This window comes from Grammomys surdaster, unplaced genomic scaffold (genome assembly GCF_004785775.1).
Source record: "Grammomys surdaster isolate TR1022 unplaced genomic scaffold, NIH_TR_1.0 769, whole genome shotgun sequence".
In the NCBI taxonomy this organism is placed as follows: Eukaryota; Metazoa; Chordata; class Mammalia; order Rodentia; family Muridae; genus Grammomys; species Grammomys surdaster.
In genome coordinates this window covers 189376-202445 of record NW_021605188.1, presented here as the reverse complement: position 1 = coordinate 202445, position 13070 = coordinate 189376, and the positions used below count along the sequence as shown (strand labels likewise).

The following is a 13070-nucleotide window of genomic DNA, read 5'->3' as shown; positions in this document are numbered from 1 at the left end:
AATTATTTTTCCAAATGTGTTCATACACACACACACACACACACACACACACACGCACACTGTGTTACTCTATATTTGGTAAGCATTTTTAATTACCCATGAGGCATATTGTATTTTACTACATGGGATAACTTTAATATATCTGTCTTTCCTAGAAGCTATTAAAAAATTAGAGGACATTCTCAATTTTGTATTGCCTTATTTGATATACATATATAATCATCTAATGATGTATCTCATTTAGGTCGCTTCCTTGCTAAAGACCAGGGTATTTACTAACCCTGTTGGAGAACTTGTGAACATGAATCGCAGGGAAAATCAGTGTGCAGAGTATGATATTTTCAACATTTGGAATTTTCCACAAGGCCTTGGAATAAAAGTGAAAATAGGAAGCTATTTTCCTTGTTTCCCACAGAGTCAACAACTTCACATATATGAAGACTTGGAGTGGGCCACAGGAGGAACATCAGTGGGTATACCACAAATTTCATTGTTTGAAGTATATCTAAATTTTAAAATATGAGGTATCAAAGGTGTAGCTGTGTGGTTAAGACCAATTGCTGCTCTTGCAAAAGGTCCTTCCACAGTTACCAACATCAAAATTTGATAACCCACAACTTCATATAAATCTAGATCATAAGGATCAAAGGCCTTTGATTACTTGTTCAAAGGCACCCACATGACTACTCATCCCAGAACACAGGAACACATTTATAAAATTTAAAGATATTTATGTACATATATATATACATATATGTATATATGTAAACATATATACATATATATTTATATATATACATATATATAATTAACTTAATTTTATTACTATATATACAAGTTTTTTTTCAGAATTACTAATATAATGTTTTTTTCCATTTTATTAATTATTTTATTTATTTATATTTCAAATGCTGTGCCACTTCCTGGTCCCCACTCCATGAGCACCCTACCCTATCTGCCTCCCCTTCATCTCTAAGAATGTGCTTCCCCACCATCCAATTTACTCCCACCTCACCTCTCTAGCATCAACCGTCACTGGGGCATCAAGCCCCCACAGAACCAAGTGCATCTTCTCCCACTGAGGCCAGACATGTCAGTCCTCTGCTACATATGTAGTGGGGACCATGGACCAGCCCATGTATGTTCCTTTGTTGGTGGTTCCATCTCTGGGAGCTCTGAGAGGTCCAATTAGTTGATACTGTTGTTCTTCCTATAGGGTTGCAATCCCTTTCAACTCCTTCAGTCCTTACCCTAACTCTTCCATAGGGGTTCCCTGGCTCAGTCCAATGGTTGGCTGTAAGTACCTTCATCTGTCTTAGTCAGAAACTGTGTAGAGTCTCTCAGAGGACATCCATTCCAGGCTCCTGACTGCAAGCACAACATGGCATCAGCAGTAGTGTCAGGGTTTGATGTCTGGATGGGATGGATCCCAAGGTCTGGCGGTCGCTGGATGACCTTTCCTTCAGTCTTTGCTCCATTTTTGTCCCTGTTTTTCCTTTAGACAGGAACAATTCTGGGTCAAAAATTTTGAGATGGGTGGGTGTTCCCATCTCTCAACTAGGGGTGGGGCATGTCTACTGGAGGTAGTCTCTCAGGTTCCATCTCCCACTGTTGGGTGTTTTCACTAGTGTCATCCTCATTGAATCCTGGGAGCCTTTCACAACCCTGGTGCCCGGGACTTCCTAGAGGTTCCCTCCACCTCCACACCCCACTGCTACATATTTCCATTCATTCTCCTGGCTCTCTGGGCTCTTTCCTGTTTCCCCTCATATTTGATTCTGCCCCCATTTTATCTCCCCCTACCCTATCCCACCCAGGTTCCTCTCTCCCTCTGTCTTCCATGATTATTTTGTTCCCTTTTCTAAGTGGGATTGAACCATCCACACTTGGGCCTTCCTTCTTGTTATGGTTCATGTGCTCTGTGAGTTGAATGATGGGTATTCTGAACTTTTGGATAAAATCTACTTAACAATGCCATATATGTCATTTTAGTTCTGGGTTGCCTTACTTGGGATGATATTTTATAGTTCCATCTATTTGCTTGCAAAATTTATGATGTCATTATTTTTAATAGCTGAGTAGTATTTCCATGTAAATGGTCCATCCTCAGTTACCAGCATGAAAAGTTGATAACTCACAACTTCTCGTGAATCTGGGTCATAGGGGTTTAAGGTATCTGGATTTCATGCTCAAATCTACCTACAAATCTATTCACCCCACAATACAGAAACACATTTATGAAATTTAAAATATGTGTATATTTATAATAAAAATTTTGTAACTACACATAAACCATAAAATTCTGTGATATTCTTTGAACATCATTATAGACTAATAAAGTATAGCAAATAGTCATTATTTCCACATTCCTGGCTTTGTTTTAAACTTAGAAAATCTTTAACTCTATGAGAATCTTATGACATGGTTTATTCCTATTCATCAAAGAACTTTTTCTTGATCTGCCCTAACTTTTCTCCCCACACAACTCAGTATCCTTGTTATTTTATTTATAAGTCATTTGAGAGAAATTGATGGCACATAAATGTTCTGTTTCCATGTAATCACTTTAGAAAGGAAAAATTTAAAATCTGTACAACACAATTGTTACACATTTAATATTACATGATGTAATAAATGTTGTGTTACATTCAGGACATTGGAGGCTTACACACAATAATAAAAAACCTGAAATTTATAATTTATATGTGATTTATCAGAGGAATAAATATAGTGATATCTGTTAAATATATAAATAAATATATATCAAAAATTATGTAACTACATATAAATCAAAAAATTTTGTTACAAATGTATGTAAATATATACATGTGCATATATATATATACACACACACGCACATATATACTTGATGAATACATAAATTATCATATATATCCTCAGGTTCCCACCTCCATGTGTAGTGTGGCATGCACTGCTGGATTCAGGAAAATTTATCAGAAACAAAGAGCAGACTGCTGCTTTGATTGTGCCCATTGCCCAGAAAATGAAGTTTCCAATGAGACAGGTACATGCTTCCATGCAGAAAAAAATTGCTGAATTTGAGTATCTTCTCTTTCCAAAGTAGAAATGTAAAATGGCCTAGATGGAAATAAAAGACCTAAAATCTGTGAGTTTCAGAATTTAATCTTTTAAATGGTATCAACATTTTGGGACCCTGCCAATAACCTGCAATATCTTATACAAACTTGTTTTTCTCACAATATGACGGTTGGTGATCTTATATTTTACAGAAAACTTTTAGGGGGAAAAACAATTGTAACCATTTAATTTTTATATTATTCCCCTCACATTGGCACTTCTGTTTGAGACTAGGTGCTACCACTCCCACTGAGTCCAGACAAGGCTACCCAGATAGAAATATATATCCCACATACAGGCATCAGCTTTTGGAATAGCCCCCTGCTCTAGGTGTTCAGGGCCCACATGAAGACTGAGCTGAGTATGTGCTACATATGTGCAGGGAGACCTAGGTCCAGCCCATGTATGTTCTTTGCTTGGAGGTTCTGTCTCCAAGAGCCCTAAGGGTCCAGGTTAGTTGACTCTATTGATCTTCCTGTGGAGATCCTATCCCTTTAGGGGCTTAAATCCTTGCTCTTGTTCTTCCATAATAGTCCCAAAGCACCATCCAATGTTTGACTATTGGTGTCTGCATCTATTTCAGTAAGCTGCTGCATGGAGCCTCGAAGATGATAGCCATGCTAGACTTCTGCCTGCAAGTATAACAGAGTATCATTAATAGTCTCAGGGAATGGTGTTTGCCAATGGGATTGATCTCAAGTTGGGCCTGTTATTGGGTGGCCTTTCCATCAGTCTCTGCTCCATCCCAAATCCCTGCGTTTCTTCTAGACAACTCTACTTGGGCCCTGCATCCATGTTTTTGTCTTGACTTCTTTCAATTAACTGTGACCAAGGTACATAGAGAAATCAACACTTTTCTCATATGTTCCTTTTGATTACAGTGTTTTGTTAAAGCAATAGAATCTAAGACATTAGCAAAATGGTTATATAAGTTTGCTCTCCCACCAGCTATGGAGGAGTGTTCCCCTTGATGTACACTCTTGCCAGCATGTGATTTCTCTTGAGTTTTAAAATTTTTAAATTTATTTTTGTATCTTTTTTATTCACGTTATGCTGTGCTCACTGCCCCCCTACCAGTCAATCCCTCCCACAATCCTTCTCCAGTTCCCCTTATCCTTCTCCTCTGAGTGGGTGGGGTCCCCCTGGGTATCCTTCCCACCTTGGTACTTCAATATGTATGAGGCGAGGTGTTTCCTTTCCCACTGAGCCCAGACAAGACGTTCCAGCTAGTAGAACATATCCCACACAGGTAACAGCTGTTGGGATAGCCCCTGTTCCAGTAGTTTGAGACAAAACATGCAGACAAAGCTGTATATCTGCCACAAATGTGTGGGGAAGCCTAGGTCCAGCCCATGTATTTTCTTTGGTTGGTGGTTCTGACTCTGAGAACTCCTAGGATTTGGTTTAGTTGTCTCTGTTGGTCTTCCTGTGGATTTCCTATCTCCTTTGGGGCCCATAATCCTTCCTCCTGCTCTTTCATAAGAATCTCCAAGCTCCATCTGTTTTTGGCTGTGGATGTTTGTGTCTGTCTGAGCCTGCTGCTGGGTGGTGCCTTTCAGAGGACCTAATTATTCTTTTTTTTTTTTTTTTGGATACCATCTGTCTTTTGGTCTGGCTAGTGTTTGTCTATTTTGCTGATTTTTCTAAAGAACCAGCTTCTGATTTCATTGATTCTTTGTTTCTAATTGATTGATTTCAGCTCTGATTTTGACTGTTTCTTACCTTCTACTGTTTGGTGTGCTTGCTTCTGTTTTCCTAGAGCTTTCAGGTGTACCTTTAAATTGCTGGTATGAGAACGTTCTAATTTTTTTTTACCAAGGTGCTTAGTTCTATGAACTATTCTCTTAGCACTGTTTTCATTGTGTCCTATAAATGTATGCATTTTGTGCCTTCATTTTCAGTGAATTCTAGAAAGTGTTTAATTTCTTTCTTTATTTCTTCACTGACCCAGAGATCATTGAGTAGAGAGTTGTTTAATTTTGATGAGTAGGCAGGCTTTCTGGTGTTTCTGCTGTTGTTGAAGTTCAGCTTTAATCTATGGTAGTAAAAGATACATGGGGTTATTTCAAGTCTCTTGTATCTTTGAGTCCTGTTTTGTGACTGAATATGTGGTCAATTTTAGAAAAGGATCCATGAAGTGTTGAGAAGAAAGTATATTCTTTTGTGTTAGGGTGAAATATTCTATAGATGTCTATTAGGTCCATTTGATTCATAATGCCTGTTAGTTTCATTGTTTTTCTGTTTTGTCTGGATGACCTGTCTGTTGGGTTGCAGTGTGCACGAGACCTGTTGTTGGGTTGAATTGTGGGTCCCACATCTGTCCCCGCAAAGGGCTAGGGCCGTAGCTCGGAGAGGCAGAAGTGTGGGAAGTTTGACTGTGTTCTTCTTAGGCTGGTGCTGGGCAGGTGTTGGGCTATGTGAAGCCATGGGACTCTACTCTGGGGTTGAGAGAACACAGTCTGAGGTCCTGCGTGGAGCCAGAGCTCTTGGCTTGGGGGTCCCTGGGCCAAAAGGCATACAGACTGGTTCTCAGGCTCTTGGGCCCCCAGAAGCTCTTGGGGTTTTCTGGAAAAGCTGAGAATGAAGTGGGGGTGTACGGGCTGGATTTGCCTGCAATCAAAGGGGAGAAGGGGAGAGATGACCTCTGGATGCATCCTGTGAGAATGAGAGTCTCGTTTGTCTGTGTAGTGGCTGCTCGCTTGGCTTGGGTGGCTGAATTGGTAGTCTCCGTGACTCGGAACACAGAGAATTCTTCTGTGGAAGATTAGGTTGTGGCTTTGTAGATGAAGACCTGCTCCACTGTTTCCCATGACGGGTTCCAAAGAAGAGAAACAGTCCATGATCTTAAGTTGCTTATTGTCATGGCTGAAAGTAGATGAAAATTATACCTCAGTTTCCTCAGGGTGGGTCTGATGTTAAATACCTTTTGCAAGGAGGAAGGTCTGGTTAGGAATGTTTAATTGGCTGTGTCCCTCTGGCCTTTAGGTATCTCATTAATATGGAGATCTGTCTTGATGTTCTGTGGCCTGTAGTCATGCCCTCTACCTGTGGAGGGGCTAGTGGGAGTTGTCCTATATGATGAAAGAATCCAAATCTACTGAGATCTGCAGCCTGGTGTCAGGAGGCTGGAGTCTGGGAACATGGTGAAATGTATGCTGTTCCTTAGGGTCACCTGCATCCCACCTGGGACCTCTCAGGATCACCTGGAGTCTCCAACAGTCTCCAGCAGGTATTTGACTAGAAACCAGATTGCCTTTCATGGTCCTATACCTGTCGATTGGTGAGACTGAAATGTTGAAGTTTCCCACTAACAGTTTGTGGAGTTTGGTGTGTGATTTAAGATAACGGTGTTTCATTTACAAATGTGGCTCCCATTGTGTTTCTTCATACTCATCAAAGGAGAAATCTATTAAGATAATATCTCAATTATGGACATCTATACCACGAAACACAATGCATAGATGTCCATAATTGAGATATTATCTTAAAAGATTTCTCCTTTGATGAGTATGAACTGTCTTTCCCTGTCTCTTTTGATTAATTTTGGTTGAATGTCTATTTTATTAGATATTAGAATGACTACTTCAACTTGCTTCTTGGATTCATTGGTTAGGAACACTTTTTTTTCCAACCCTCCTTCTATCTTTATTGCTGAGGCTTTTCTTATATGGAGCAGAATGATGGATCTTATTTTCTATTCCAGTTTTATTGTCTTTTTTTTTCACCTTAAATAGTTGTTTATTTTATTGTCTTTTGATTGGGGAATTGAGTCTACTGATTTTGAGAGCTATTAATGACCAATGATTGTTATTTCCTGTTATTTAGATGCTGATGGTATTAGCGTGTTTGTGTGTGTGTGTGTGTGTGTGTGTGTGTGTGTGTGTATGTGTATATGAGTGTGCGTGTGTTTATGTGTCCATCCCTGAGTTTTGCTGATAGGGAATTACTTATTTTCTGTGTTTTCTTAGCTACACGTATCCCTGTGGGATTGAAGTTTTCTTCTCATATTTTCTGTAGGGCTCAATTTCTGGACAGAAATTGTTTGAATTTGGTTTGTCTTGAAATATCTTGTTTTCTCCATCCCTGGAGACTGAGTTTTGTTGGGGTAGGTTGGCATTTATGGGTTTTTAAGTTGCAAGATATATGTCAAGACATTTCTAGCTTTTAGAGACTCTATTGGGTAGTGTAATTCTGATAGATCTGCCATTGTATGTTCCTGCCCCATTTCCCCTGCTGGTTTTAATACTCCTTTTTTGTTGTTTTGTAGATATTGTCTTTTGATTATCATGTGCAGGGAGGATTTTCTCTCCTGTTCCAGTCTAATTGGTGGTCTATAAGTTTCTCCTATGTTAATAGGAATCTCTTTCTTTAGCTTGGGAAAATTTTCTTCTATAATTTTACTGAAAATGTTATTGGAACTTGAACATGGAACTACTCTTCTTCTATTCCCAGAAGGTCTTTTGCCGGCATCCCAGGTTTCCTGGGTGTTTTGTGTCAGGGATTTTTTATATTTAATATTTTTTGACTGATGTATCAATTTATTCTATTGTATCTTCTATACCTCAGATTCTCTATTTCACCTCCTATATTCTGTTGGATATGCCTGCTTCTGTTGTTCTTGTTCTCTATTCTACGTTTTACATCTCCAGGATTCCTTCAGTTTGTATCTTCTTTATTGCTTGTATTTCCATTTTCATGTAATTAATATATATAATATATATATATATGTATATATATATATATATATATGTAATTAAGGGACTGGTTTTTTTTCTTTAAAGATCTCTACCTATGAGATTATATTTTTCTTTAATTTTTAAGGCATTTATTCCTTTCCTCTTTAACAATTTTTATTATCTTTTTCTCCTAGCTCTATTAATTCATATGCAAATTTAATAATTTTGTATTTAAAGTCTGAGTACTAGTGTATTGTGTAAATGTACACATTTTTCTACTTTTTATTAATTATTTGTTTATTTACATTCGAGACATTTCCCCACCCCAGTCCCCCTTCCTACAGTTCTTTATCCCATATACCTTCCCACTCGCCTCTGAGAGGGTGCTCTCTCTTTCCCTTCATTTTCCTCCTTCCCTGGGGCCTCAAGTCTCCACAGGATTAGGTGCATCCTCTCTAACTGACGCCTGAGAAGGCACTGCCAGAGACTAAGCATATATCATCTTTGTAAGATTTGATTTATGGTAATTTTCTTGTGCTTCAGTTGTGTTGGAATATCCTGGGCTTGCTGTGGAAGGATAGCTATGCTCCAAAAGTGTCATATTGCCCAGGATTTTGTTGATTTTGTTTTTTCAAGAACCTTTAGCCGTCAAGATAAGTTTGGTAACTGGTTAATCGGGGGAGGGGTGGGTAAACCTCTGTGGTCCTGGTGCGGCAGGCTTTTGATGGATATACTTGGGTTGTATGGCTTTGTATCTGTAGGTCTGTATGGTTCAGGATCTACAGGTCTGTATGGTTCAGGATCTACAGGTCTGTATGGTTCAGGAGCTACAGATTCTATGAAGGTGGGCAGAGAGGTTGCAAGAAAATAGATGTCTGCCTGGGGTTGCAGGGTGCTCAGGGCAGCTTGGCTTGCTCCAGAGGACTCAGTAATTAGGGAAGATGGGTGAGAGAAGGGAAGATTACCTGTATGGTTGAGGATCCACAGGTCTGATGAAGGTGGATGGAGAGGTGTGGATAGGGAGATTGGAGATCCCCCAGGGATAGCAGGCTGCTCAGTGTAGCTTGGGTTGTTCCAGAAGACTCAGCAAGCAGGGAAGATGGATGGGGGATGGGAAACTTACTTGCATGGTTCAAGCTCAGCAAATGTGATGAAGATGGGAGGAGAGATGGCAATGGAATCCTGTAAGCATTTTTAACAATACATTTTAAACACAGATTATGCACATGTTTAGACTTCCTTCATTCATCGAACAAAGTACTTTGACTACATGATCAGTCCACAATGTTTCCATTCTATCCTCCAGCTTGGTCTCTGGCCAATGCCAGATGCTCAGGGTAACAATTGTTTAATGAAATATTTTTTAAAAGCTTAGGTGGCTCATGGGATGAAGTATTTGCTGTCAAAGAATTAGAACAAGAGTGGAGAGTTCAGTAACGCACTAAAACATGTGATAGTGCTCATCAGCCCTCAGAGCCCAATAAGGAAAGAGGGATGAGTGTGAATATCCATAATCTTCATGACATCTAGATTGCAGTGTGTAGTTGAGAAAAAGTGACCATACTAAAAGAGGAGAACATGCATTTCTCTGTGAAGTATACAACTTTAATAATGGAAATATTGCTTTATGCGAAGAGTATTTACATGAGTAATTTTATGTTCTTGTGCCCTTTGAAGATACTGAAAAAGGGAACAACCATCAAAGCCAATAAAGTGGACAATGCATTTCATCAGCTGGCATTGAAAACTATATCAGCACACTGCACAGATCTGTGATAGTTAGTTTAAAGTTTCAGCAATTAAATAATATTACTTCATGCATATTATTATTTACAATGAACTAAAAATATTTTCTTTCTTGTTTAACTAATAAGTAATTTTTCTCTTCCTTTTCCTACGATGGTATGTTGTTTCATCACCAAGCATAGGATAATACAGAGCAGCCTTAAGTTACTGGTCCCTACAGCAATAAGGAAAGAAATAAATGTTCAACACCAAAATATTTTGTGAGGTATCCTCTGAGTAATACAAGTACTCAATTATTAAGTACATAATTATGACATCTTATGAAGGTTTGTTTTTCACCAGCAGATATGGAGCAGTGTGTAAGGTGTCCAGATGATAAGTATGCCAACTTACAGCAAACCCACTGCCTGCAAAGAGATATATCATTTCTGGCTTATGAAGATCCAGTGGGGATGGCTCTAGCCTGCATGGCCCTGTGCTTCTCTGCCCTCACGATTCTAGTACTCTTCACTTTTGTGAAGTACAAGGATACTCCCATTGTGAAGGCCAATAACTGCATTCTCAGTTACATCCTCCTCATTTTTCTCATCTTGTGCTTTCTCTGCTCATTGCTCTTCATTGGACATCCCAATCAGGCCACCTGCATCCTGCAGCAGACCACATTTGGAATATTTTTCACAGGGGCTATTTCTACAGTGTTGGCCAAAACTATAACTGTGGTCATGGCTTTCAAGCTCACTATTCCAGGAAATAGGATGAGAGGGATGCTGGCATCAGGGGCACCTAACTTGGTCATTCCAATTTGTATCCTAGTCCAACTTGTTCTCTGTGGAACCTGGTTGGTAACATCTCCTCCCTTCATTGACAGAGATATACAGTCTGAACATGGGAAAGCCATCATTATTTGCAACAAAGGCTCTGTCATTGCTTTCCACTTTGTCCTGGGATACTTGGGCTCCTTGGCTCTGGGGAGCTTCACTGTGGCTTTCTTGGCTAGGAACCTTCCTGACAGATTCAATGAAGCCAAGTTCCTAACTTTCAGCATGTTGGTGTTCTGTAGTGTCTGGATCACCTTCCTCCCTGTCTATCACAGCACTAGGGGGAAGATCATGTTAGTTGTGGAGGTCTTCTCCATCTTGGCTTCTAGTGCAGGGTTGCTAGGGTGTATATTTGTCCCAAAATGTTATGTTATTTTAGTTAAACCAGATTCAAATTTTCTTCAGAAGTACAAAGCTAAATTTCGTTATTGAAACTTTAATAGTTTTAAATGTTAGATGGTACTCAACTTCTTTCTACTTTGTCATAACAAAAGTACTACTAAATCATACAAAAAATTTAAATAATATACTAAGATCTTACTGACACAGCAGGATAACACTGCCTAATGAAATACCAATGATTAAGGCTTGGGGGAAAATGAATTAATTCATGAGATCACAAAACTAAACTTTGAGAACAGGGAATCATAATTGAGGAATGGCTGCCATCATTTTGACATGTGTATTGTATAAGCTATGTTCTTAATTATTGATTAATATAAAGTGACCCTACTGTTTGTTGACAGTTCCACCTCTAGGCAAGTTGTTGTGTGCATGTAAGAAATAGGATTGTAGACAATATAGACATGATGGCAGCAATAAGCATTATGCCATGGACCCTAATTGGACCCTGCATCCATATTCTTGTCTTGGCTTCTTTCAATTAACTGTGACCAAGGTACATAGGGAAATCAACACTTTTCTCATATGTTCCTTTTGACCATGGTGTTTTGTTACAGCAACAGAAACTAAGACATTAGCAAAATGATAAATTGCCTCAGTAGGGATTTGGAATATCATAAATTACTGATAAAACAAAAAGAACCAATTTGAAAAGGAGAGATACGTGTGAATGTTAGTAGAGTGTGGAGCATGGTGACAGCATTGCATATTGTTGATGGCCATCACAGAGGAGCAGGATTTTGAGTAGTTTTACAATGTATTATGAAGATGTTAAGTATAACAGGTAACATATTAAGAAGGGTACAGTAAATGAAAAGGACCCTGGGGTTCAGATTGTGTCTGCAATATAAGGCTCTTGTACTTTATATGAAAACACACCATTTTATTATGAAATTAATGCATTTCATTTAGTGAGAAATATCAATAGTGAGAATAATATCATACACAGTACCTTTATCACAATAAAGTCAGTGAAGTCTGTGAACATGTAATTCACTCTAGATAATGGTCTCATTATACATTTTATTCGAGTAGGAGTAACTATATCTTATTTGAGTTTAATATTACACACACAAACGCAGACACACACAAACACACACATTATTATTTTTGAACATGTGTTGTTGAACTCAGTGTCATTTTCCACTCAAAGTATTGTTTATTGCTTTATTTTTAACGGGTATTTTGTAATTTTTTTACAATATAGTCTGTATTCTTTACATTTCCTTTCTCTAAAATATTCTTTGTACCCCTTCCTGCAATCCTAAAATGCACATGGTCTCTTCTTTAATTAATTGCATGGGTTTATATTCTGATTGCTCATCATTTGGTAATACATGCCTAATCTTTGTTCTCTTTCTTGGCTATGTCAACCACTTACATTCCCTGATTTAAATTTCCTGCAAATGCTTATTCAGGCTAAACATTTGGAAACTTTCTTCCATCAAATTTGATATGCTCACTGTTGTGTTCTTGAGATCATATGTTGGGGGTAGTATTGGTACGACTTCATGGTCTAACTATGCTCTTTCTAGAAGATTTATGTTCACAGGCAAGATCCTCACCTTTTGACTCTTAAGGTCTTTCCCACTATCTTCTTCGCTTTTTCCTGAACATTGGATGAGGTAAAATATTATAAGAGGGTACGTAGCTTGTTTTTAAGTGTACGTGTAGAATTGAAGGAATGTATATGGTGTGAGTCACACTCAGTCTTTGTTCCCTTAACTTTTTCCTCTGGTAGCATGTTGTGTACTTTCTAGCAACTTGAATTCAAGGCATTAGAGGCAATGTTTCTAGTTGGGGACCAGACTACATCTGATGAATTAAGTCAGGATTGTCTTCAGGACTATCTCCTTACCACCAGTTTGTATAGAGGAACAATATCACTCAAGACTTAGAGATCTGTGTGGCAAAACATGTCAATGAATATAAGGGGCCAAGGTGTTGGGTAACTTCAAGGAAACAGTATCATCAAAACACAAAAGAACTAATGATTGCATGAACTCACAGAGAATTTCTCATCATTCATAAGAACTGCACGTGTTCAATTCATATAATATCCCACTACTAAGAAGGAGGCATGGACAACTGCAAATATATTATAAATTAAGAATAGGAGGTGGTATCTTTCAAAGAACATTTTTCTGTTATGTGGAACTTCAATATGATTACCATTCATGTTCTCTATATTGGTGTTATATCACCTGACAAAGAAATTGATGATACAAAACAAAAATATCCACATAAATGCATTATTAAGAAAATAAAAGTAAATCAGTCATGATAGAATACTGTTTGAGCAGCTACTCATGTGGCCTTAGCTGATATT

At 38.4% G+C, this 13070-nt stretch overlaps 1 protein-coding gene across 3 annotated transcripts in view; it reads left to right on the top strand.

Moving 5' to 3' along the window:
- Positions 1–10771, top strand: part of LOC114633877 (vomeronasal type-2 receptor 116-like) — a 58117-nt gene extending 47346 nt beyond the window's left edge. For 2 of the 3 annotated variants that reach the window (XM_028782489.1, XM_028782487.1), the window contains exon 7: positions 10437–10771. In XM_028782489.1, the coding sequence (XP_028638322.1) occupies positions 10437–10771 (335 nt within the window). Of the gene's footprint in view, positions 1–244; positions 470–2901; positions 3026–9863 lie in introns of all 3 variants that reach the window. The other variant, XM_028782488.1, reaches the window with a different exon arrangement.
- Positions 10772–13070: the final 2299 nt, after the last annotated feature.